This window comes from Arabidopsis lyrata (genome assembly GCF_000004255.2).
Source record: "Arabidopsis lyrata subsp. lyrata unplaced genomic scaffold ARALYscaffold_8, whole genome shotgun sequence".
In the NCBI taxonomy this organism is placed as follows: Eukaryota; Viridiplantae; Streptophyta; class Magnoliopsida; order Brassicales; family Brassicaceae; genus Arabidopsis; species Arabidopsis lyrata.
The window spans coordinates 10,094,365-10,119,216 of NW_003302548.1; the positions used below are offsets into that span (position 1 = coordinate 10,094,365).

The 24,852-nt window shown below is 36.3% G+C and overlaps 2 protein-coding genes, 1 long non-coding RNA gene and 1 pseudogene across 3 annotated transcripts; 3 read left to right on the forward strand and 1 right to left on the reverse strand.

The window, feature by feature from the left end:
- Positions 1-6,211: 6,211 nt before the first annotated feature.
- Positions 6,212-10,111, forward strand: LOC110228481. The gene is made up of 13 exons (XR_002332036.1): positions 6,212-6,403; positions 6,741-7,156; positions 7,243-7,279; positions 7,463-7,755; positions 7,851-7,933; positions 8,067-8,189; positions 8,299-8,382; positions 8,466-8,543; positions 8,619-8,679; positions 8,767-8,870; positions 9,029-9,111; positions 9,193-9,841; positions 9,944-10,111. It is a non-coding gene; the product is annotated as an uncharacterized LOC110228481 (long non-coding RNA).
- A 5,606-nt stretch (positions 10,112-15,717) lies between these two features.
- Positions 15,718-22,156, forward strand: LOC9301652 (protein MOR1). The gene is made up of 12 exons (XM_021014740.1): positions 15,718-15,728; positions 15,979-16,053; positions 16,134-16,200; positions 16,546-16,621; positions 16,768-16,862; positions 19,259-19,336; positions 19,462-19,527; positions 19,611-19,704; positions 19,934-20,009; positions 20,109-20,380; positions 20,469-20,569; positions 22,074-22,156. Exons 5-10 carry the CDS (start codon positions 16,828-16,830, stop codon positions 20,147-20,149), a joined length of 390 nt encoding a protein of 129 aa, XP_020870399.1. The 5' UTR covers positions 15,718-15,728; positions 15,979-16,053; positions 16,134-16,200; positions 16,546-16,621; positions 16,768-16,827; the 3' UTR covers positions 20,150-20,380; positions 20,469-20,569; positions 22,074-22,156.
- LOC110225746 lies at positions 21,147-22,129 on the reverse strand (annotated as a pseudogene).
- Positions 22,157-22,573: 417 nt separating the features above from the next.
- Positions 22,574-23,836, forward strand: LOC110225311. The gene is made up of 2 exons (XM_021014727.1): positions 22,574-22,739; positions 22,959-23,836. Exons 1-2 carry the CDS (start codon positions 22,593-22,595, stop codon positions 23,385-23,387), a joined length of 576 nt encoding a protein of 191 aa, XP_020870386.1. The 5' UTR covers positions 22,574-22,592; the 3' UTR covers positions 23,388-23,836.
- Positions 23,837-24,852: the final 1,016 nt, after the last annotated feature.

Here is a 24,852-nt window from a genome sequence, read left to right on the forward strand (position 1 = left end):
CTATTTTCTAAAATATTTTTTAGAAAATATTAAAAAATTAGATTATAACATAAAAATAAAATTTAGAAAGGTCTATAAAAATTTTTATTTATTGTTTTTAGTATTAGTAATTAATATTTTTAACAAAAATAGCATAGAAAATTTTTTTACAGTAAAAAACATTAAAAAAAAATTTCTAAGAGTCCAAAATTTTTTTTTGTCCTAGGGCCCATAAAAATGTTGAGCCGGCACTGTTCATGTGTTGATCCTTCCCTTGAGTTCTGGAGGTTCTTTTCATCTTCATAGACGTTCTGGAGCTGCTTCTCTTGATCCTTGGTGATTCCTTCTTCCTTTGATCCAGAATGTGCTGTTTGGTGTGGAAAGAGCTCTTCTCGATAATCTTCTACACCAGTTTGACAATGGCTAGTTTTTCCTTGATGGTTCTCTTCTCCAGGGATGATTTGTTGATAAAATTGTTGAAAAGCTTGTAGAATCACAGAAAAATAGCAAGATCAAATTTAGACAAAGATTTTGAGAGCAAAACAGAGAAAAACGTTTATCTCTTCATATTCCCATATCTCTCTCTCAATAACCATTTTTCTCTCTTTTATCCAGAGAGTATCACATGCACTCAAGCACCTACAGCTCTCTACAGCCACCCTAGGACTCTACAAATACATTGGAACTCAAAAACAAACAACGACAAAGTAAAACACACTCAAACAACTTGATGGGCCTTCATACAAACAAAAGCCCAACGAACAAAACACCCAGCCCACAAATAAGCTTCTTCTCCTTCTTCGACACACCAACGATGGTTTGTAAACACATAACACATCACTTAACACTCCCTCTTGCTGTTTTGTGTTTCAAACCAAGTTTTTCTCTGCGAAATTCAAACAACTGACCTCTCAAGGGTTTTGTGAATATGTCAGCCACTTGATCTTCACCTCTACAATATTGCAATCTGATGTCTCCACATCTTTCAGCCTCTCGAACAATGTGGTACTTGATTTTTATATGTTTTGTTCTTCTATGTTGAACTGGATTCTTCCCGATAGCAATTGCAGACTGGCTGTCACTGTAGATTGGAGTTCCTTCTTGAGAGCTGAATTTCAAATCTTCTAAGAGGCGTTTCAACCACATCACTTGATTGGTAGTAGCGCACAATGCCATATATTCTGCCTCTGCAGTCGATTGAGCAATCGTGTCTTGCTTACAGGATTGCCAAGAGAACACAGCTGATCCAATGTTGAAACAGTACCCAGTTGTGGATTTTAAGTCCTCGACGCATCCTCCGTAATTGCTGTCAGAGTATCCAATTAACCTTGGTTCCTCAACGGTAGAGTAATACATTCCCATATCAACAGTCCCTCTGATGTATCTAAGAACTCTCTTTGCTTCATTAAGGTGCTTGACTCTAGGTTCCTTAAGATACCTTGAAAGATAAGATGCAGCAAATGTCAGATCGGGACGAGTTGCAGTCAAGTACAGTAGGCCTCCAACAAGACTTCGATAAACTATGCAGTCTGTAAGTTCTCCTTTTTCTTCTTCGTGTTTGCTTTGAGGTATGAGAGGAGTGTTCACAGCTCTGCAGTTTTCCATGTTGAACTTCTTTAACAATTTCTTTGCATAACACTCTTGTGACAGAAAGAATCCTTCCGATTCTTGGATAATCTCCATACCCAAGAAATAGTTCAACAGTCCAAGGTCAGACATTTCAAACTCATTCTTCATCACCATCTTGAATTCTTCAATCATATTCAAGTCGTCACCTGTCACAATAAGATCATCAACATATATGCATACCACTAGTAATTTTCCTTCGATTTCTTTTGTGAATAGAGCATGATCATTATCACTCCTTTTGAAGTTTTCCCGGTTGAAGAATTCTTCAATGCGGCTATACCACGCCCTCGGAGCCTGTTTTAGACCATAAAGAGCCTTATGCAAACGGAACACACAATCTTCCTTTCCTTCTTCTTCAAAACCAGGTGGTTGTTCTGCATATATTTCTTCTTCTAATGTTCCATTCAAGAAAGCAGATTTAACGTCTAGTTGAAACAGTTTCCATTTCCTTTGAGCCGCAACAGCAAGAATTAACCTGATAGTTTCATGTCTTGACACATGAGCAAAGGTTTCATGATAGTCAACCCCATATTGCTTTGTGTCTCACCACATTTCCTTGAGCATCAGTTTTTAATCTGAATATCCACTTGACTCCTACCACATTCTTGTCAGAAGGTCTTTCGAGAAGCTCCCATGTTTGATTTTTCTCAATGGTTTGAATCTCATCTACCATTGCAAGTCTCCATTCCTTGTGTTTTGCGGCTTCCTCAAATACAGCAGGTTCCTCTTCGATGCCAACATAGCAGCTTTCACAAGATCCAGAATATTCAACATTAGCATAAGGGGCATTCAAGAGGATATCTTCAATAGTTCTGGTTTTCTTGTTTTGCAGGTTTGAGTCACTTTCTGGGCTGTCGAGGTTTAAGCTCAATGGACTCGGAAGAGTACGTCTTTTCCCTATATCTTCATTGTCCTTTAATGATGTCTCTCCAGTTGTTGGGTTTTCTTCTTCATCCTTTGACTCGCTTGATAGGTCATAGGTTTTTGTAACTTCCTTCTTATCCCAATTCCACTTGCTTCCCTCATCAAATATGACGTCTCTTGAGATGTCAATCTTGTTTTCTTCCAGCAGGTACAGTCTATATCCTTTTGTTTGAGAGCTGTATCCTACAAATATACCTCTCTTTGACTTGTCATCCCATTTCTTCCTTTTTTCGTCTGGAATGTGGACATAACATATACTCCCAAACACTCTCATGTGTTCCAACGATGGTTTAGTTCCATCCCATGCTTCAATAGGGGTAATACTTTCTAAGGCTCTTGTTGGGGTTCGATTCTGGACGTACGTAGCAACGTGAACTGCATCAGCCCAAAATTTTAGAGGTAATCCCTGGCTTTGATCATAGCTCTTGCCATTTCAACTAAGCTTCTGTTTCTTCTTTCTGAAACTCCATTTTGTTGTGGAGAATATTCAGCAGTGAGTTGTCTTTCTATTCCATTTTCTTCAAGAAATTCTGTGAACTCTTTTGAAAGATACTCAGATCCTCTGTCGGTTCGAAGCTTCTTGATTTTGCAGTTTGAGTTATTTTCAACAAGACTCTTAAACTTTCTAAATGTTTGAAAGACCTCAGACTTGGCTCTCAGAAAATAAATCCAAACCATTCTTGTTGCATCATCAATAAATGTGAGAATGTACCTGTTTCCATTTATTGACAAGTTCTGCATTGGTCCACATAAGTCGCTGTGAATTAGCTCCAGTTTCACTCTTGCTCTGGTCTTAGATTCCTTCGGAAAGGGATCACGAGAATGCTTGCTTAGAATGCATGATTCACATTTTTCTGCTTCTACTTTGAACTTTGGTAAGCCGACCACCATGTCTTTTGATTGCATAATCTTCAGATTTGAATATCCAGTGTGCCCGAGCCTCTTATGCCAAATTGTTGCATCTTCATTCTTAGCCATCATTGCAGTTTCTTCACTTGCTTGCCACTTTATGTGAAAACTTTTGTTTCTCATCGGAACTTCTCCGATTTTTCTTCTTGTCCTATCATGAATGATGCATTTATTTTCTTTGAAGGTGACTTGGTAACCATTGGAGATCATCTGCGGCACACTTAGGAGATTTTTTCCCAGCTTAGGTACAAGGAAGACATCTCGTATGACTCTTTTCCCTTTCATTGTCATCACTTCAATATCTCCCTTTCCTTTAGTTATGAGTGCAACACCATTCCCAACTTTAATAGGGACATTAACACTTGTGTTTATTCTGATGAAGATCTTCTCGTCTGGAGTCATGTGATTAGTGCACCCGCTGTCAATGAGCCATGAGTTTTCTTCATTCAAATCTTGTTTTTCTTGTCTTGCAACGAACGTATGATTCTCTTCTCTTTCAAGTACTGTCTCAGCAGCAATCTTCGACTCCCACTCTGGTGAGCCCTCTCTTCTCTCCTTGATAGCTCCTCTGAGCACCAACACAGGTTTTCCAGTTTCTTCACACATCTTCACAACGTTAGGTTCCATGAATCAGCTAGTGCTCTGATACCATGTTGAAAAGCTTGTAGAATCACAGAAAAATAGCAAGATCAAATTTAGACAAAGATTTTGAGAGCAAAACAGAGAAAAACGTTTATCTCTTCATATTCCCATATCTCTCTCTCAATAACCATTTTTCTCTCTTTTATCCAGAGAGTATCACATGCACTCAAGCACCTACAGCTCTCTACAGCCACCCTAGGACTCTACAAATACATTGGAACTCAAAAACAAACAACGACAAAGTAAAACACACTCAAACAACTTGATGGGCCTTCATACAAACAAAAGCCCAACGAACAAAACACCCAGCCCACAAATAAGCTTCTTCTCCTTCTTCGACACACCAACGATGGTTTGTAACACATAACACATCACTTAACAAAAATTCAAGTCTCGAATCCTGAAGTTGATCAGAATACTCATTAGTCGATTTACCTTGCTTTCAGGTACTGTTGGGCGTGTAGATCCCTTGTGTGAACTGATTGAACTTGTGTTGAAGGTTTCTAGCTCTTTGACGTGTTATAGGGCCTTCAGGTATGTATGGAACCTCAATCTCCAGCCTTTGGTTTACTTCCATGTCCTCCAAATCTTGGTCTGATTCGATGTCCGCATCACTTGTAGATGTGAATATTAGGAATGGTACAATCTTTTGGTTTGTTACTTTTGTTTATGGCAATTCTGTGACCAATTTGAAAGATTTGGTTTGGGAAATAATGAATACAATTGGTTATTTCAATGAGATGTTATCTAATGAGGAAAAGCTAGGTGATCTTCAAAGACAAACTTCCTATAACATTTGCAGACTCTCTTGAAGAATTGTGATATGTATGAATTAGAAAGTTTTGATAATGGCTTCACATGGGGGGGGGGGGGGGAGGAGAATTAACCATTGGATTCAAGAAAAGACTTGATCGATGCTTTGGTAATTCAGTTTAGTTTTCCTTATTCCCAAAAGCACATCAGTGGTTTTTAAAGAAGCTCATATCCTATCATAAACCGGTTCTAGTCAAGTTTACAAACGGTAAAGAACTTTTTCGTGGTCAGTTTCGCTTTGATAAGAGATGGGCTGAGGTAGATTCCGTCGGGGGTGGTTGTATTGTTGTTGCCGGAGGTAGATTCACTTCGTGGCGGTGACACCATGACTATTTCTTGGAGACTCTTCTTTCAATAGACACTCTTGCGGCGATTCTTTGAGAGTTAGAAGAAAGAATCAATGCGAGAGAGATGATGAATTTTGAAACAAGTAAACAAGAAATGTGATTAGAGTATTTGTGTACATTGGTGGGAAAAATTAAACCTTCTAAATTTGGGTATTGGGCTAGAAAATAATGGAAACTGGATGAATTAATTCCGAAAAAAAAAAACATTAGTCAAAATTATTTTCCATAAAATACGGGATGAAAATTTTGGATAAAGTAGACATATTGGAATTCCATTTTGTTTTCATTGGTCTTCTGATGCTATATATAGTAGTCCTAGTTTCAAATTCCGGATTCAGAAGATATTTTTTTGTAGTGAGTGAGTTAAAAGCAAGTTTCTAAGAAAGGGATTTTTCTAAGATTTTTTATTTCAGTTCACTAATCACAATTGTTTGATGAGACACACAAAAAAAAAAGTGCAAGTAATCTCAAAATGTCGGAAACTTGAAGATGTTTTTAACCACAATACGAAACTTACGTTAGCAATATCGTTTAGTTACAGTTATCTTGGTTCATCAAGTCCTAAATTACAGAGTTTTGGTCCAGACTATCCAGTTATAGTAAAAAAAAGAAAAAAATATATATAGAAATTTATTATTCTTTGCATCAATGTAGCAACGTATATCTTACCAAAAAAAAAAAAATGTAGCAACGTATCTAGCAAGTTACTCTAACCAACTTGTGTTCCATCATAATATGAGGAAGCATTATTTTGTAAACATTTTTGTTTTTCTTAGATATCCAAGATAACTAGTTCCCGGTAACACCGGTTTAACTCGAGCAACACCGGTTCAAGAAACCAAAATTCAGGATGGAAACCGGGAAAAAAATAGCCGTTTTTTAATAAGAATGGTATCATAACAAATCTCTCTCGATTAAAGTTCTAACGGGTATAATCCTAGAACTACGAGGGCGGTGTATTTTGAAATTTCAGAGTGTTGTTTTATTTATCTCTCTTGCACATGAGAAAGGTCTCTTCTTCTTCTTCTTCTTCTTCTTCTTCTTCGTTGGGTACAAATCCTTGTTCTAATTTGTATCTATTTCTCATCGGTTTCAACAACGTAATCTGGCCTGATTGGATTCGAAAATGAACCAAAAAACCTCTCAAATCTCTTCGTTAGGTAAAACTAAAACCCTTCTTTTCAATTGTGTTGATTTCTCCTACATTATCCAATTTCAAATACGTAATTTGATCTGATCCGCTTCAAATTCTGAATCCCAAAGGTTGATCTGTTTATGAATTAATTGATTTCGGTTACTGCTACACGAGAGATCAAACCTCCAGAATTTAGGGTTTCGTCGATTGATATGTTTACGAATTGTGTTTCTCTGTAACTTGATTCGATTTCGTTTACTGTTACTTTACACATCCCAATCGGTATATAAATCGTCCTGCTTTTAGGTCGATCAATTGTGTTATTTTGTCTATATGATAGTTTTGAGATTTGGTTTTGGCAGGAACATGATCGGGAAAGAGCTTGATGGCCGTAGCTTCACCATCATCGAAGATAAACTCTGTTTTTGGTTCAGATGTGTTATGCATCACTTTGTCTCTTGCTCTTGTTCTTATGGTTTACTTTTTTTTTTTTTAATGTATAAATCCTTTCAAGTCTTCGTTGCTTGAAGAAAAGAGACATGTATCCATCCGCAATAAATTTGATTTTGAATGTTACTTTGCTCCACCAGTTCAATATGATTTTAAGATTATTTGTCTACATTCATATATAAATTCTTGTGTCTACCATAATTTTTTGTAAGTGTCATAGGTACCCAAACTAACTTTAATCTGCCTATTGATGTGCAAGCAGGGATAATCATCTAAAGGAAAGTTACATGCTGGATGAAGTTGACATATTGAGGAGTAAACCCCATTGGTATAAAGCTTACTTTTACTTCTTGTTTTCGTGGCTTTTTCTTCCTGTTAAGATGAGCTAATAAATTTCTCAACTGTGACTTACAGGAGGTGATAGAGCGATTTGAACAAAATTTCTGGAAAGGTAAACTTTAGTCGCTAGTTACTGTTAAACAAACGTATAAGGTGCTTCCATATAATTCTTAAAGAACTTTTGCAAAGATGGATGTAACTAAGCAAGTGTATTTAGTGCCCATAAGGCATGCATTACTATTTTTTCACATGGGACAGCCAAATGTGTTGCTTACTAATCAAATATTCGGTTCAGGAAAATGGATTCTCTGCAAAGACAAAACATTGGGGAGAATATTGGGTAGCTCGGAGCAAACGAAGGTTAATTTCTGTGGATTTTTGTACATTTATGTGGATTAACTTAATTTTTGTATTTCTTGTTTTCCTTTCGGTACTTATATTCAGGGGACTGCAGCTCTAAAGTGTGTTTTTAAGACGTCAGTTTCCACATCAACCTCTGCTAGAGGGCTGGAAAGCTTGCCTAGAGAAGATATCAGTAGGAAGATTACCCCTAGTCTTCCTAAGGGCTTTGATAGTTCTGATTGAAAGGTGCTATACAAATTGGAAATCTTCTTTTAACTATTCTTTTGTGGAAATTTAATTTAAGCTATAGAATTGAAACTGAGTCTTTTAAACTGTTGTAGATGCATTTGGATTCAACGGAAGCTGTAACTAAAATTCTGGTTGTGGCTAATAAACGTATCCAACCAACTGTAATTGGTATGAGGTCAGAATTTTTTCTATAATTCTCTGTTTTTATCCCAAGGCTTGTGATACGTGTCAATCATTCAATATAAATTTTACATTGTAATATATCACTGCCTGCCAGTTTTAGCAATTACTTGATTGATCTACTTCAGGGAATTCTATCTGATGTTCTGAAAATTTCGGAGATAACAATAAGCGCATGAGAGAATGATTGGTGATAAGCTTCCTTGGCTTCTCTTGATTTTTGGCTTGGTGTTGTGCATATTTACAAAATGGTTGGTGATATTCTTCCTTAGGCATGTCGTTTTTAGTATGTTAATGCAGATTCCTTACATTATAATAGCTCAACCATTCTAATGACTTGCTGGATTGGTTGAAAAACAGGCTTGTTGGATTAAGTGACTATGTGGATGCTATATGTTTACTGAAACCTGCAAGCACCGCAATGATGGTGACTCATTTAAAATTGTTAGACCACCTCATCCACTTTAATCAGTGATTATGTCTGTCTGTGATGATTTCAACTTCTATGCTTCTATGAAACTTTCCAGGAAAATCAGCAGATGTGCGAAATACAGGTTAAGGATGCATTTCTTTGATCACGAGAGTCAGTAGACAAGAAACTTTAGGTATCCTTGGGTTAGCTTTTTCATATCTGATTGGTCGTATGCATTTCTTTCTTTGATTGAAAAGAATACCACAAGATATCCAAGGCCCATCACTAGTTTTATGCTTGAAAATAAGTAAGACCGGGAATTTTTGAAGGTACCTCTCCATGATCTGGTTGTTGGATTAACATGCTCAATCCTCGCTGTTCCCTTTTTTTGTTCATGCTAACTACGGTTTTTTCAGAACCATTTGAGTGATCAAGAGCTTTGGCGGAACCAGTGTCGAAATGTGTTTCAAAGATTTCAAAATCGACTTCTAGTTGTACCTTGAAGCAAGGAAACAGAACAGTAAGATTTTGTCTGTCAACATATTTTCTTATGTATTTAATTGTAATGTGTGACCCAAAGATTGGAAAGAATGTTATTTGGTGGCTGAGTGATATATTTGTAGGTCAAAAGAAATTGGTATCTGATTCTCTAAATAGTTTATTAAATCTCTATTTCAGATGCAAGGGATCAAAATCGAACTATGGAATCGTTTTTCTCGATAAGTTTGGGAGACAAACATTTTCTTATTACTTCATTTTAAGTTAAGTTGTTCAACATGTTTCATTTTTAAGACATTCTCGTGCTTAATGCATATGCATGATCATATCACTTGGAAATGCAGGTTTAGAAAGTCATCACTCACATATCTTGGACTGCGGAAAATTCTCTATGAAATGTGTCGTACTTTGCATTACAGGTTAGTATCATATGAAGAAAAAGCTACCTTTGCGTTAAATGTTGTATTTAGACGTCAGTTCTATCTTTTTTCTTACAAATTTAGTTCTTAGCTCAATTGAGTGAGTTTTTCTACTAATTCACAAGCACTAGTGAACAAGTTGCAGATGCAAAGACACGAGTCTTTGCTACGAAGTGCCCTATTGTTTTCTATGAAGCAGTTGAACACGGTCGAGAGGGTGTGTGCTGGTTCTGTAAGTTTTCTTTGACTTTCATTTTAATCTGAACACAATGATGTATGAAATCATGAATGATCACAAGACTAATAAGGTTATTAGTGAAGGCTTTCTATGGTTGATTTTGGCAGTTGAAGACTCTTGTGTCTCGCTTTTGTTACATAAGATTTTGAAAGTGAAGGTTTATAGCTTTACTACTTAGAAATTTTCAGCCCCTGGTTTCTAACTTTTTGACAAAAGAGCTTTTTCTGTTCATTTGAGAGGATTTGATACATGTTAGTATGGATGTTGGGCTACACTATGCCACCAGAAATGCTACAATCAAAATTTTGAGTGCCTAACACAAGTTTGTTAGTTCAGGTGGCTATGAATTCCTTTAAGCTGCTTCTGCTTTGTCTAACTTGTTTTGTTAGGAGAACATATTTTCATAACTGAATTGAACTTTGTTATTTCTGTTTGCAGAAAGGGTTTCTTAAACCTGCACTACTAATTCCCACTTGATGCTGATATGAGAAAAACCCTTTCGAGGTACATTTGTGTGGATTGTCTTAATTTTTGGATTTTTTTGTTTTTTTTGCTGTACTTATCAGGGGACTGTTTATTAATCAAATATTCGGTTCAGGAGAATGGGGAGAAGATTGGGTAGCCAGGAGAAAACGAAGGTTAAGGTAGAGTTCTCTCTCTCTCTCTCTCACACACACACATATATATTCTATGGATGTGCACTGGATCAAGGTAATTTTTGACCGTGTTTCTCCATACTCTTCTATTCGAGACTTCATTATCTGTGGATGTGCACTGGATCAAGGTAAGTTTTGACTCAGCATTTTCTTTTCAAAACTATTTAGATAAAGCTATTTGTTCTGTAATGCTTTTAGAAATTTAGAGTAGGTAGTGTTGCTGGTAAACAAGCTGAAGCGGAATGATACCCTGGTCATACTCTATGAACTAGTTTTAAAGATGGGCACGCTATAGAGGGATTATTAACTAATTGAATTAATTCAATGATCATTTATCTTTGGAAACATTGCGGTCTTATTTCCTAAGACTGATCAATCCAGGTATGCTTCCAATTGTAGAAAACAAGTGTTATTTTGGTCTCAATAAACGTTCATGATAGCCAGCCTACAGGTCAATATGAAAAGATCATTGCTTACAGGATGAAAATTGATGTTGACAGTTCCACTTGATGTGAAAGTGATAATTTGTTAATTATATGTTTTGTGGATACAGATGTTCTGCGCACTTGGAAAAGCATGAGAAGGATCAGCTATGTATGGAACTTAATTATTGCCTTAATAACGGAAACCCCACACAGATGAAGTGGTAATTTTCACGTTCTTTTTATTTCACTGACCTCACCCTTAATACATATTTTTGTGCCAATAATCTGCAGCTTTTCTTTTAGGTAGAAAGATAAAAATGGCTTCATAGAGAGTAATTAAGACGTTGGTTTCGACACCAACCTCTGATGGATGGCTTACCTAGAGAAGTTATCAATAGCAAGATTGGAAGGTGCTTTTACAAATTGGAAATCTTCTTTTGTTGTCCAGATCTAACGATAGACATGAACTTATATAACTTGGAATTGCAGGTTCAACAATAAGTCATTGAGATCATTACTCACATATCTTCGACTGTGGAAATATTTCTTAAGAAAAGCCACCTTCAAGTGATGAATGCAGAATTTGACATCACTTCTATTTTTTTGTTAAAATATTATTTCCTAGCTCATTTGCCTGAGTAATAAGTTGCTGATATATAGACACGAGCTCATGCTACGAAGTTCCCTACTGCCTTCTGCGAAGCATTTGGTCCTGGTTTTGTTTTCGAGAGGGTATATACTAATTCGGTAAGTTTTCTTTGACTTTCATTTTAATCTGATTACAATGATGATTCATGACTTTTGAAAATCATGAAAGAGCACAAAAATCCCAAGGTTCTTAGTGAAGGCATGTTATGGATGGTTTTGAAAAGTTTTCTTCTTTGATATTTTCGGGCTCCTGACTTCCCTGTTTTTTTAACTGCAATGTTAAGTTATCTTTACTTTGACGAAAGAGCCTTTTTTGGTCTATTTGACAGATTCTTGGAAGGATCTTGGACTGCAATCTAGTACAGCTGCCACCGGAAATGCTACAATAAAACTTTTGGGTATTTTATACAAGTTTGTTGGTCCATGTGGCTTCTGATTTGTCTAACTTGTGCTGTACAAATTGGAAATCTTCTTTTAACTATTCTTTTGTGGTAATTTATTTTAAGCTGTAGAGTGGAAACTAATTTTGTAGATGCGTTTGGAGTCAACTGAAGCTGTAAATAAAAATCTAGAAGAGGCTACTAAACGTATCCAACCAACTGGAAGTCTTGAATTGGTATGTGGTCAGAAGTGTTTCTATAATTCTCTGTTTTTGAAGTGTTTTTATCCCAAGGTTGGTGATACGTGTCAAGCATTCAATCTAATTTTTACATTGTAATATATCACTTCCTACCAGTTTTACCAAATACTTTAGTGATCTACTTCAGGAATCCTATCTGGTGTTCTGAAAATATCGATGACAACAAAAAGCACATGAGAGAATGGTTGGTGATATTCTTCCTTAGGCATGTCTTTTTTATTTTGTTAATGCATACTCCTTAATTATAATAGCCCAAACATTCTAATGACTTGTTGAATTGGTTGAAAAAAACAGGCTTCCTGGATTAAGTGACTTTGTGGATGCTGTACGTTTATGAAAACTGCAAGCACCGCAAAGATGGTGACTCATTTAAAATTGTTATACCACCTCATCAACTTTAACCAGTGATCATGTCTGTTTGTAATGATTTCAATTTCTATGCTTCTATGATTCTTCCTGATGTGCGAAAAACAGGCTAATGATGCATTTCCGTGATCTTGAGAGTCAGTGGACAAGAAACGGTAGGTATCCTTGGGTTAGCTTCTTTTATTTCATGGCTAGAACCCAAAATATTATTGGCCGTGTGCATTTTGTTCTCAGATTGAAAAAATATCAAAAGATATCCAAGGCCCAGCACTAGTTTTATGCTTGAAAAAAGTATGACCAAGATTTGTTCAAGGTACCTCACCATGATCTGTTTGTCTGATTAACATGTTCTATCTTTGTTCCCCTTTTTTGTTCATGCTAACAATGTTATTTTCAGTGTCGGAACTAGTGTCGAAAGGTGTTTCAAAGAATCAAAATTGACTTCTAGTGGTACCTCTGTTAACATATTTTCTTCTATATTTTATTGTAATGTGTGACCCAAAGATTAGAAAGAATGATATTTGATGGCTGAGTGATATAATTATTGGTAAAAAGGAGATGCTATCTGATTCTCTAAATAGTTAAATATCTATTTTCAGAGCTATAACACTCAAAGATGCAAGGGATCAAATTCGAAGGATGGAATCGTTTTTCTCGACAAGTTGGGGAGCTAAACATTTTTTTAACACTTCATTAAGTTAAGTTGTTCCTAATGTTTCATTTCGTGATTAATGCATATGCATGAGCATATTGCTTGGAAATGCAGGTTCAGAAAATCATCACTCACATATATTCGACTGTAAGAAATTTTGCATTACAGGTTGTTATCATATGAAGCAAAAGCAAACTTCAATTGTTTAATGCTGTATTTAGACGTCAGTTCTCTGCTATGAAGTGCTCTATTTCTTCCTACAAAGCACTTGATCCTGGATTTTTTTTTAAGAGGGTATGTGCTCGTTCTGTAAGTTTTCTTTCACTTTCATTTAATCTGATCTCATGGTTTTTGTTTGTAGCTTAACAAAATCATGAATGAGCTGAAGAATACTAAGGTTCTTAGTGAGGCTTGCTATGGATGGTTTTGGCAGCTGAAGATTCTGGTGTCTCGCTTTTGATCCATAAGGTTTTTAAGTTTTTTCTACTTTGAAATTTCCAGCCCCTGGTTTCCAAGTTTTTTTCATGACGACAAAAGAGCATCTTTCTGTTCAATTGAGAGTATTTGATAGATGTTAGTAAGGATATTGGGCTGCAGTATAGTACAGCTGTCACCAGAAAAGCTAGAGTCAAAAATTTGAGTGCTTTACACAAGTTTGTTAGTTCAGCTGCTTCTGCTTTGTCTAACTTGTTTTGTTAGAAGAACATATTTTCATAATTGAATTTAACTGTTATTTTTGTTGGCAGACATCACAACGTTTCTTAAACCTACACTACTTTCGAGGTACATTTGTGTGGATTGTCTTAATTTTTGGATTTTTGGTTTTTCTTGCTATAATTATCAAGGGACTACTTACTTATCAAATGTTCAGTGTAGGAAAATGGATTCTCTGCAGAGACAAAATATTGGGGAGAAGATTGGCACCGAGGAGCAAACGAAGGTTAAGGTACTCTCTCTCTCTCACAGCAAAATAGAACACAATGTTCCAAAACACAACACCAAAGAAAAACAAAAAAAACTAAAAACAAAAACACTCAACATCACACAAAATTCGAACACACACACATCGACACTTAAAACAAAAACAGAAACTCAACACTCACAACACGAATTTTCATATGCCAAGAACTCAAACATGAAATCAACAAAAGAAAGAGACATCAATATAAGCAGAAACCTAATAATTGCACATATTCATTATTTTTCTTGTATTCTATTTTTATATGTATATGATTGTTTCCTAAGAATCAAATTGATTCACTGATCAAGCGACTACGATGGAAAATGACTTCCTGCATAAAGAGGTAATTTCTTTACAACTTTTGCTTATCTGTGATGGTTGAAATAATCTTAAGTCTGAACTAGGTATCTTTATTATGACTTATTTTCGGAGGCATTTGATAGCCAAGGGCCCAAGAGCAAATGACTAGTTAGGTGATGAAATTTCTATCTTTTTCACAACTATTGCCTTGTGAATATGTTCTTAAACTGCAGCGAACATAAGTTTTGGAAGCAATTCTATCTTCAAGAAGTTTTCGTTACTTTTCTAAATTTGATAATTGTGTAGTCTGTGTAGTCGTGTTATACTTTTCTTATGTATTTAGAATTACAATGATTTTATGTAATTGATGTTCAAGCTTACCTACAATATCAGGTCTCACTTGTATGGATGTGCACTGGAGCAAGGTAATTTTTGACTCAGCATTTTCTTTTGAAAAGTATTTATATAAAGCTATTTGTTCAGGAATTTATGAAATTTCTGTATTGCTTTAAAAATTCAGAGTTGGTGGTGTTGCTGGTAAAAATGTTGAAGTGGAATGATACCCTGGTCCTATTCTATGAACTTGTTTTAAAGGTGTGTATGTTACAGAGATTATTAACTAATTGAATTAATTCAATGATCCTTTATCTTTGGAAACAATGATGTCTTATTTCTTGAGACTGATCTATCCTGGTATGTTTCCAATTGCAGAAAAAGTGTTATTTTGGTCTCAAAAGACGTTCCTGATAGCTAGCATCCTAGTCAATATGAAGAGATCATTGCTTCTGCAATAAAAATTGATGGAAGGTAAAGGTTATCTACTCTAGGATGCAGACAGTTCCACTCGATGTGAAAGTGATAAATTGCTAATCATGGATTTGAGTCATATAACCAATTATGTGTTTTCGCACTTGGTTACAGCTGTTCTACGTATGGAACTTAATGATTGTCTTAGTACAGTATTACTGAACCAATAACGGGAAACCCCATGGATGAAGTGGTTATTTTCACTTTCCTTCTATTTCATTGACCTCACCCTGAATAAATATTTTATGTACCAATAATATGCAGATTAAAATGGCTTCATAGAGAGTTATTAAGACGTCGGTTTCGACATCAATCTCTGCTGCAGGGCTTACCTAGAGAAGTTATCAATAGCAAGATAACCCCTAATCTTCTTAAGGGCTTCGATAGTCCTGATTGGAAGGTACAAACTGGAAATTTTCTTTTAACTATTCTTTTAGGCAAATTTATTTATATTTAAGCTGTAGAGTTAAAAATGAGTCTCTTAAACTTGTGTAGATGCGTTTGGAGTCAACTGAAGCTGTAAATAAAATTCTGGAATTGGTATGAGGTCAGAAGTTTTTCTATAATTCTCTGTTTATGAAGTGTTTTTATCCCAAGGTTGGTGATACATGTCAAGTAATATGTCACTGCCTGCCAGTTTTACCAAATACTTGAGGGATCTACTTCAGGGAATTCTATCTGATGGTCTGAAAAATTTCGGTGACAACAAAAAGCTCATGAGAGAATGATTGACGATTATCTTCCTTGGCTGTGAATCTTTACAAAATGGTTGGTGATATTCTTCCTTAGGCATGTCTTTTTTATTCTTTCAATGCAGATTCTTTACATTATAATAGCCCAAACATTCTAATGACTTGCTGGATTGGTTGATTAAGTGACTCAGTGGATGCTATACGTTTACTGAAACCTGCAATGATGGTGACTCATTTAGAATTGTTATACCACCTCATCAACTTTAATCAGTGATTATGTCTGTTTGTGATGATTTCAATTTCTATGCTTCTATGAATCTTTCCAGGAAAAATCAGCAGATGTGTGAAAAACAGGCGAAGGAAGCATTTTTGTGATCTTGAGAGTCAGTGGACAAGAAGGGGTAGGTATCTGATTGGTCGTGTGCATTTTTCTCTCAGATTTGAAAAAATATCAAAAGATATCCATTTGAATGATCAAAAGCTTTGGCGGAGCCAGTGTCGAAAGGGGTTTCAAAGATTTCAAAATTGACTTTTCGTGGTACCTTGAAGTAAGGAGACAAAACAGTAAGATATAAACATATTTTCTTCGGTAGTTAGTTGTAATGTGTGACCCAAAGATTAGAAAGAACAATATTTGGTGGCTGAGTAATATATTTGTAGGTAAATTGAAATTGGTATCTGATTCTCTAAATAGTTTATAATACTCTAGTTCAGAGCTATAGCCCTTAAAGATTGAAGGGACATTTTTGATGTATGGAATCGTTTTTCTCGACAAGTAGGGGAGCCAAACATTATCTTAATACTTCATTTTAAGTTAAGTTGTTCCTCATGTTTCATTTTAAGACATTCTCGTGCTTAATGCATATGATTGAGCATATTACTTGGAAATGCAGGTTCATAAAATCATCACTCACATATCTTCGACTGCGGGAAAATTTCCTAAGAAATGTGTCGTACTTTGCATTACAGGTTAGTATCCTATGAAGAAAAAGCAACCTTCAATTGTTCAATGTTGTATTTAGACGTCAATTCTATCTTTTTCTTACAGAATTAGTTCTTGACTCATTTGCGTGAGTTTTTCTACTAATTCACATGCACTAATGAACGAGTATCAGATATACAGACACGAGCCTCTACTGCGAAGTGCACTATTTTTTTCTACGAAGCAGTTTATCATGGATTTGTTTACGAGAGGGTATGTGCTAGTTCTGTAAGTTTTCTTTGTCTTTAATTTTAATCTGATCACAATGATGATTCATGGCTTTTGTTTGTAACTTTACAAATTCATGAGTGAGCACAAGAATACTAAGTTTCTTAGTGAAGGCATGCATGGATGGTTTTGGCAGTTGAAGACTCTGGTGTCTCGTTTTTGATCGTAAGGTTTTTAAGTTTTTAGTTTTTTCATTATGAGAAAAGAGTTTTTTTCTTTTCTTTTCTGTTTATTTGAGAGGATATGATAGATGTTAGTAAGGATGTTATTTGGGCTTCACTCTTGTACAGCTGCCACCAGAAATGCTACAATCAAATGAAATGTTAGTTCAGGTGGCTATGAATTCCTTTAAGCTGCTTCTGCTTTGTCTAACTTGTTTTGTTAGAAGAACATATCTTCATAACTGAATTGAACTGTGTTATTTCTGTTTGCAGACATCAAAGGGTTTCTTAAACATGCACTACTAAGTGCCACTTGAAGCCGCATATGAGAAAAACCCTTTCAAGGTACATCTGTGTGGATTGTCTTTACTTTTTCTGGATTTTTTGTTTTTTCTTGTTGCACCTATCACGGGACTGCTTACTAATCAGATATTCGGTTCAGAAGAATGGATTCTCTGCAGAGAAGATTGGGTAGCCAAGAGCAAATGAAGGTTAAGGTAGAGTCTCTCTATCACACACACATACATACATCAAAAACATAACACAATGTCACAAAAACACAAAACACGCATTCACAAAGTCACCAAAACAAAACAAAAAAACACTCAACAGCACACAAAATTCAAACACACACACAAGGACGCTTAACACAAAAACAGAAACTCAACACTCACAACACGATTTTTCACATACCAAGAACTCAAACACGAAATTAATAAAAGAAAGAGACAACAATATATGAAGAAGCCTAATAATTGCACATATTCATTATTTTCTTGTATTATATTTTTATATATATTTTAGTTTCCCAAGAATCAATTTGATTCACTGATCAAGCGACTACAATAGGAAATGACTTCCTGCAAAAAGAGGTAATTTTCCTTACAACTTTTGTTTGTCTGTGATGGTCCTCAGTTTGATCCAGGTATATTTCGTATTTCTTGTTTTCCTTTCTGTACATATATTCAGGGGACTGCGGCTCCAAAATGTGTTCTTAAGACGTCAGTTTCCACATCAACCTCTGTAGTAGGGCTGGAAAGCTTACCTAGAGAAGCCTAAGGGCTTTAACTGAGTCTTTTAAACTGTTGTAGATGCATTTGGAGTCAACGGAAGCTCTAAAAAAAATTCTAGTAGAGGCTAATAAACGTATCCAACCAACTGGAATTGGTATGAGGTCAGAAGTTTTTCTATAATTCTCTGTTTTTGAAGTGTTTTTATAGGTTGGTGTTACGTGTCAAGCATTAAAAATAATTTTTACGTTGTAATATATCATTGCCTGACAGTTTTACCAAATACTTTAGTGACCTACTTTAGGGAATTCTAGCTTATGTTCTGAAAATTTCGGTGACAACAAAAAGCTCATGAGAGAATGGTGGCTGCTCTTGATTTGTGGCTTTGTGCTGTGCATCTTGACAAAATGGTTGATGATATTCTTCCTTAGGCATGTCTTTTTAGTTTTGTTAATGCATACTCCTTAATTATAATAGCCCAAACATTCTAATGACTTGTTGAATTGGTTGAAAAACAGGTTTGCTTGATTAAGTGACTATGTGGATGCTATACGTTTACTAAAACCTGAAAGCACCGTAATGATGGTGACTCTTGTTATACCACCTCATCAACTTTAATCAGTGATTATGTCTGTTTGTGATGATTTTAATTTCTATGCTTCTATGAATCTTTCACGGAAAAATCAGCAGATGTGTGAAATACCGCCTAAGGATGCATTTTCGTGATCTTGAGAGTCAGTGGGACAAGAAGGGGTAGGTATCCTTGGTTATCTTTTTCATTTCATGGCTAGAACCCAATATCTAATTGGTCGTGTGTATTTTTTCTCAGACTGAAAAGAAAATCAAAAGATATACAAGGCCCGACACTAGTTTTTATGCTTGAAAAAGGTAAGACCAGGATTTGTTTTTTGTTGTCTGATTAACATGTTCTATCCTCTCTGATCCTTTTTTCTGTTCATGCTAACAGAATTTGCTTAAGACAAGTTTGTTAGTTCAGGTGGCGGCTACGAATTCCTTTAAGCTGCTTCTGCTTTGTCTAACTTGTTTTGTTAGAAGAAAATATTTCATAACTGAATTGAACTGTGTTATTTCTGTTTGCATAAAGGGTTTTTAAAACCGGCACTACTAAGTGCCTCTTGATCCCGATATGAGAAAAACCCTTTCGAGGTACATTTGTGTGGATTGTCTTACTTTCTGGATTTTTTTTTCTTGCTTTACTTATCAGGGGACTGTTTATTAATCAAATATTCAGTTCAAGAGAATGGGGAGAAGATTGGGTAGCTAGGAGCAAACGAAGGTTAAGGTAGAGTCTCTCTCTTACACACACACACACACACACACATTCTATGGATGTGCAATGGATCAAGGTAATTTTTGACCGTGTTTCTCCATAGTCTTCTATTCGAGACTTATTATTGATGTTGACAGTATGGATAGCCAGCCTCCTCGTCAATATGAAAAGATCATTGCTTACACGGTGAAAATTGATGGAGGGTAAGTTTATCTACTCTAGGATGCTGACAGTTCCACTTGATGTGAAAGTGATAATTTGTTAATTATAAGTTTTGTGGATACAGATGTTCTGCGCACTTGGAAAAGCATGAGAAGGATCAACTATGTATGGAACTTAATTATTGCCTTAATAAGGGAAACCCCCACACAGATGAAGTGGTAATTTTCACTTTCCTTTTATTTCACTGACGTCACCCTTAATACATATTTTTTGTGCCAATAATCTGCAGCTTATCTTTTAGGTAGAAAGATTAAAGTGGCTCCATAGAGAGTTATTAAGACGTTGGTTTCGACATCAATCTTCTTTTGTTGTCTAAATCTAAGGAATCTTTGGTGGAATATTATTTCAAACTTTAGGATATAAACTTAGTCTTTTAAACTTTTGTAGATGCGATTGGAGTCAATTGAAGGTGTAAGTAAAATTCAGGAAGAGCCTAACAAACCTATCCAACCAAATGGAACTGGTATGAAGTCAGGAATTCTCCTATAATAATTCTTTAGTTTTTTTTCATTCCAAAACTAGTCATAAATTCTTATTAATCTGCTGTACCCTTTTTGTCAAGTTCGATTTGGTGGTCTACGAGGGGATAGTAACAAACATTGAATACCATTGGAGGTGTTGCAGCAGCCAAGGGATCAGCTGTCGAGAAGGCGAGCAACTTTGATGATACATGGCAAGCATTGGAAATCATTTTTACACTATAAAGTATCACTGCCTGCTAGTTTTACCAAATGTTTGAGTGGTCTACTTTAGGGAATTAGAAGTACATGATCCCCATACACTACTTCAGCTACTCTTGATTCATTGCTTGGTGTTGTGCATCTTTACAAAATGGTTGGTCATAATCTTCCTTTTGGCATATCTTCTGCCTGTTAATATAATTTCGTCAAGTTAACAGTCTTTTTTCATTTTGTTGATGCAGATACCTTATATAATAATAGATGGGAAAATGGGAGCAAAAGGAAGTATGGAATTATTTTTCTCGAAAGGCAAATACGTAGTCCAGACTAAATGAAGAGTCAGGTAAGATCTCTCTGTCTCTCTTCTCAAGGTAAAAAGTTAAGACTCAACAACAACAACAAACTCAATACAATCACAAATAAAGAACAAAAAACAATCAAACAAAACAAAAACCCCACTCTCAAACTAAAAAACTTCACATGCCACAAGACACAAGAATCGACAAAAACTCCACAAACTATAAAAACTTCTCATGCCACGAAACACAACACAAAAGTCGACAAAAACAAACAGAGCCCAACAAATTCACAATCACCTGAAACAAGAGTTCTCACGGGTACTTTTCCCTTTCTATGACAAATACTTTTTCTTTCTAATTTACTAGAGTTTAATAAATTTCTATTTATAATGTCAATAACAACAATTCAAAGAAATTTATGCACGAATTTTAATGCTATCTATTGGCTCATATTTTAATATCAAATTTTTTTTTTCTGTTATATGTAAGATGCAACATATCTTGTCTCAATTTCTCGTATTATACAAGACTATATCATGTAAATGAAATTATTATTTATCTCGTCTTCAATAACTATGTATCATGATCATTTTAATACACATTTTTCTCCTTTTCCAGGCATACAAATTTTCACTTTTGTTTTAATTTTGGTTATTTTAATTGATGATACAGACACTGTGTTTTGTTGTTGTAATGTGATGTTTATTAAACAACAAAGTTGGATTGTATATAGTAAGAAACGGTTGGGATCCAGATCAAATTGAGATTACAAAAGTCTAAAATTAATTAATAAAAGCAAAATCCTTGACACAAGCTCTCTATGCTATGAGCCTATGAGATACGATCTTGGTTGAAGATAGCCATCAACTCAAGCACCAGATTTTCATCATGCTCCACCACATACCTGTTTAAGAAGGTCAGATCGGTACATGCCAAGACAGACGCCATTGGAGGGAGTTCGCTTCCAAGCGATCCTTTGGACATGAGAGCTTTGATTACGTTACACCTTGGGACAATCCTCTTCTCCATGCTGTATCCAAGTACCTGAGGGAACAAAGTCATGACCTTTAGTGGCCAATTCATCTTCTTCACCACAAACTCAGTCTTCTTCTTCACCATCTCTGCAGAATATCCAATGCACTGAGGAAAGCACTTGACCATCATCACAAACTCATCTCTACTAAATCCTAAACCTATAAATGTTTCCATGGAATTCAATATCTGCTGCTCTGAAGCACGTAAGCATAGTAGATTCTTCTTGAACACTGACATGACCTCATCTTCGCACAGACCACACCTCTTTAAGGTTTCAAATGTCTGAATTATCTCTCTGAGTATCCAAGAAAGGTAGGGCAGTTCTTGAAAAGTTCCGATACATCATCTATAGTTAAGCCGAACCTTTTATAGACATTGAATTTTTCTTCTAGTCTTTTGTCGCTCAATCCATAAAAAATGCATAAGGCTTCCACAAACTTTGGGGTGGTGGGATCAAAACCCATCCCAACAACCTTCTCGAGTGATTCTTCAAAATTTTCTTTTCAACAGCAGACATGGTGATTAGAGATGAGCAAGGAGAACTACCTTCTTGGCTTACCCGAGCATTTTGGGAGGAGGAAGAAAGACATCTTCACTTCAATAATAGACCGTATCCATCAACGATCTCATAGCTGGACTTCTCGCTTTTTATCCGCGGCTGGTAAACAAATTCTCCTTAAGTCTGTCTTAGCAGCAATGTCGCTTTACGCTATGTCATGCTTCAAACTTGCTCTTTCACTTTGTAAAAGAATTCAATCGATTCTTACCCGCTTTTGGTAGGATGAGAAACCGGATAAGCGTAAGATAAGTTGGGTAGCTTGGGACACCTTAACCCTGCCCAAGTCTGAGGGAGGACTCGGATTCAGAGAAATTGAGCAATTTAATGATGCTCTCTTGGGTCGTATTAGCTGGAAAATTCTTCACTACCCTGATTCCTTACTAGATCGGGTTCTGTTGGGTAAGTATTGTCATGAGAAAAGCTTCCTTGATGTATATGTGTCCTCATCATGCTCCCATGGTTGGAGAAGCATCATGGCAGGGAGAGAGGTCCTGAAAAAAGGATTAGGCTGGACAACAGGTGATGGTTCATCTATAAGTGTGTGGAAGGATCCCTGGCTATCTACAGACCTTCCTCGCTTACCAATTGGTCCACCATCAGAAGAGAATCGTAATCTAACGGTTAGTGTCCTGCTTTCCCCTGCTTTTAACGATTGGAACACATTAGCTATACGACAACATCTACTTCAGTATGAGGATACCATCCGCAAGTTGATTCCTAGCTCTAGGAAGAAGAAGGATTCTTTGGTCTGATTACCGGAGAAGGCGGGTCCTTATTCTACAAAAACATGGTATGTTATAACATCGTATTTTAGCCCACTATTACTATGTTTTATTTAGGTTTTTCATGGAAAAAACAAGAGATATTGGAAATATCAAGGACGTTTCCAAGTATTTATGCTTCAAGGAAGAATAATGAGTTTTCAAGCAAAAAGGAGTAAAAGTCGATCAAATCCCGTTTCAAGACAGTTTCTGTACTTCAGAAGTATGGCATCCATTCGAGGTCTTCCCAATCACCAAATCCAGAGATCGCGATGGATATGGAAATCTAGAAGAGTCAAGATTTGCCTCGAAGTAGAATCAAGACAAACCATTCAGCCATTAAGAAGTTATGCGAGAGGAGTTAAGACATGTCCAGACCGGCCTGACAGCCCCACGACCGTTCTGGAGCCCCCAAGCACCACCGGTCATGAAGCCCGTGTCTGGGCTGTCCCACCGGTCACTCACCTCTTCACCTGGTCAAGAAACTCGAGCCAGCACTTAACCTAATTCATGAGAAATGACGATTTTGCCCCTTGACCTAATGGAAGCCTATAAATACCGAGACAAAGTGATGAAACCCTACGGCCTCTTCACCCTAATTTTGACAGCCTCCTGCAGCTACATCAACAAGAATCTCAACTCTCCTAGCTCCACCTCGCCGAAGCTCTCTTGCCATCGAAGAAGTCGTCCTTTGAAGCTCTCGCCTTTGTTCTTCATAGTTTTCTTTTCTACTCTTTCTTCTACTCTTTCTTTCAAGACTTTTGGGGAGACAAGTATCTTTTGTAACACTAGAGAAGTCTTCTTTGAACCCCCCCTTTGTTTTATTGATTTGTTTATTATGCTTTTCTACTTCAACTCCATGTCGTTTCTTTGCATCATGAGCGAGTAGTTTTCTTTATTGCGTTTTATGGGGTGATTCAAAGGGGATTCATGGTTCAAATCATATTAGGTTTATAGATCCGATTTTCGTTCATATTTAGATTCTTTTAGGATATCTTTTACTTAATGCATGTGTTTGGATTGATCACCAAACGCTGATCCAAGAGGTTAGGAGCTCTAACCGGGTAAACCTAATCTCGGACATAGTGTTACCAATCCTTCGTGTTGTTGCATGCGTAAGTTGAGTAACAGGACTTAGAGTACTTAGCGAATTCATTCCTAATGCGTCGATCTATGCGTCGTTGCTTGCGTTTGTTGAGTAACGGAGTATAGGGAGATTTGCTGTCTTATTCTATAACCTAGGATAACTCGTTTGTTCGCCTTTCATAGTTATTAGCTAGAACATAAACATAGAAACCCTAAAGATCTAAACCCTAGTTAGTCGAGAACCATGATACCCGGAGAAACTCCATAACGCCCAACGTCTTAGTCTTATTAGTTTACAACCGATCATTTACTTAGTTTGCATCCGTTACTTAGCTTTCATTTATTTGCTTTCTTATTTCATTTCATTAGTTATTAGGAAACCCAAAACCAAAGTCCCCAAGTTTAGTTTTGCCTTAGCTAGATCTTCTTTTCTGAATTCAATAACCCGTAGCTACACTCTATATGGGATCAATCCTAAAATACTACTCTGATTACTGTGCACTTGCAGTTTAATGTGTGGTCTTTCAGGTAAAAGATTGTAGTGAACTTCCACCACTATCAGTATGTCTTGACTAAACTGAACTCAAGCGCACCAGCCTCTAAAGTCTTCAACTGGAAACTCAACATATGGAAGCTTCGCATCCCCCCTAAGCTGAAGATGTTCCTATGGAAGTTAAAATGCAAAGCCCTCCCAGTGGGTAATAATCTGACTATTCACGGTATCTCGTGTGACATGTCTTGTAAGCGTTGTGGTGCGAGGGAAACAGAGCTACATATTCTCCTTCAGTGCCCTTTTTGCTCAGCGACTATGGGAACTTTCTCGTCTTCACTGCAAACCACGAGAAGATCTGATTAGTTCTCTAGCCCAGTTACTGGTAGCGGCTCG

Excerpts from the sequence above, each read along its gene's own strand:
- LOC9301652 (XM_021014740.1), top strand. The coding sequence starts at position 16,828 with ATGGATTTGTTTACGAGAGGGTATGTGCTAGTTCT. Across the intron at positions 19,528-19,610 it reads ACGGTGAAAATTGATGGAGG|ATGTTCTGCGCACTTGGAAA; the intron begins GTAAGTTTATCT and ends TTGTGGATACAG. Across the intron at positions 20,010-20,108 it reads TATCCAACCAAATGGAACTG|TTCGATTTGGTGGTCTACGA; the intron begins GTATGAAGTCAG and ends CTTTTTGTCAAG.
- LOC110225311 (XM_021014727.1), top strand. The coding sequence starts at position 22,593 with ATGGCAGGGAGAGAGGTCCTGAAAAAAGGATTAGGCTGGACAACAGGT. Across the intron at positions 22,740-22,958 it reads AAGAGAATCGTAATCTAACG|GTTTTTCATGGAAAAAACAA; the intron begins GTTAGTGTCCTG and ends TGTTTTATTTAG.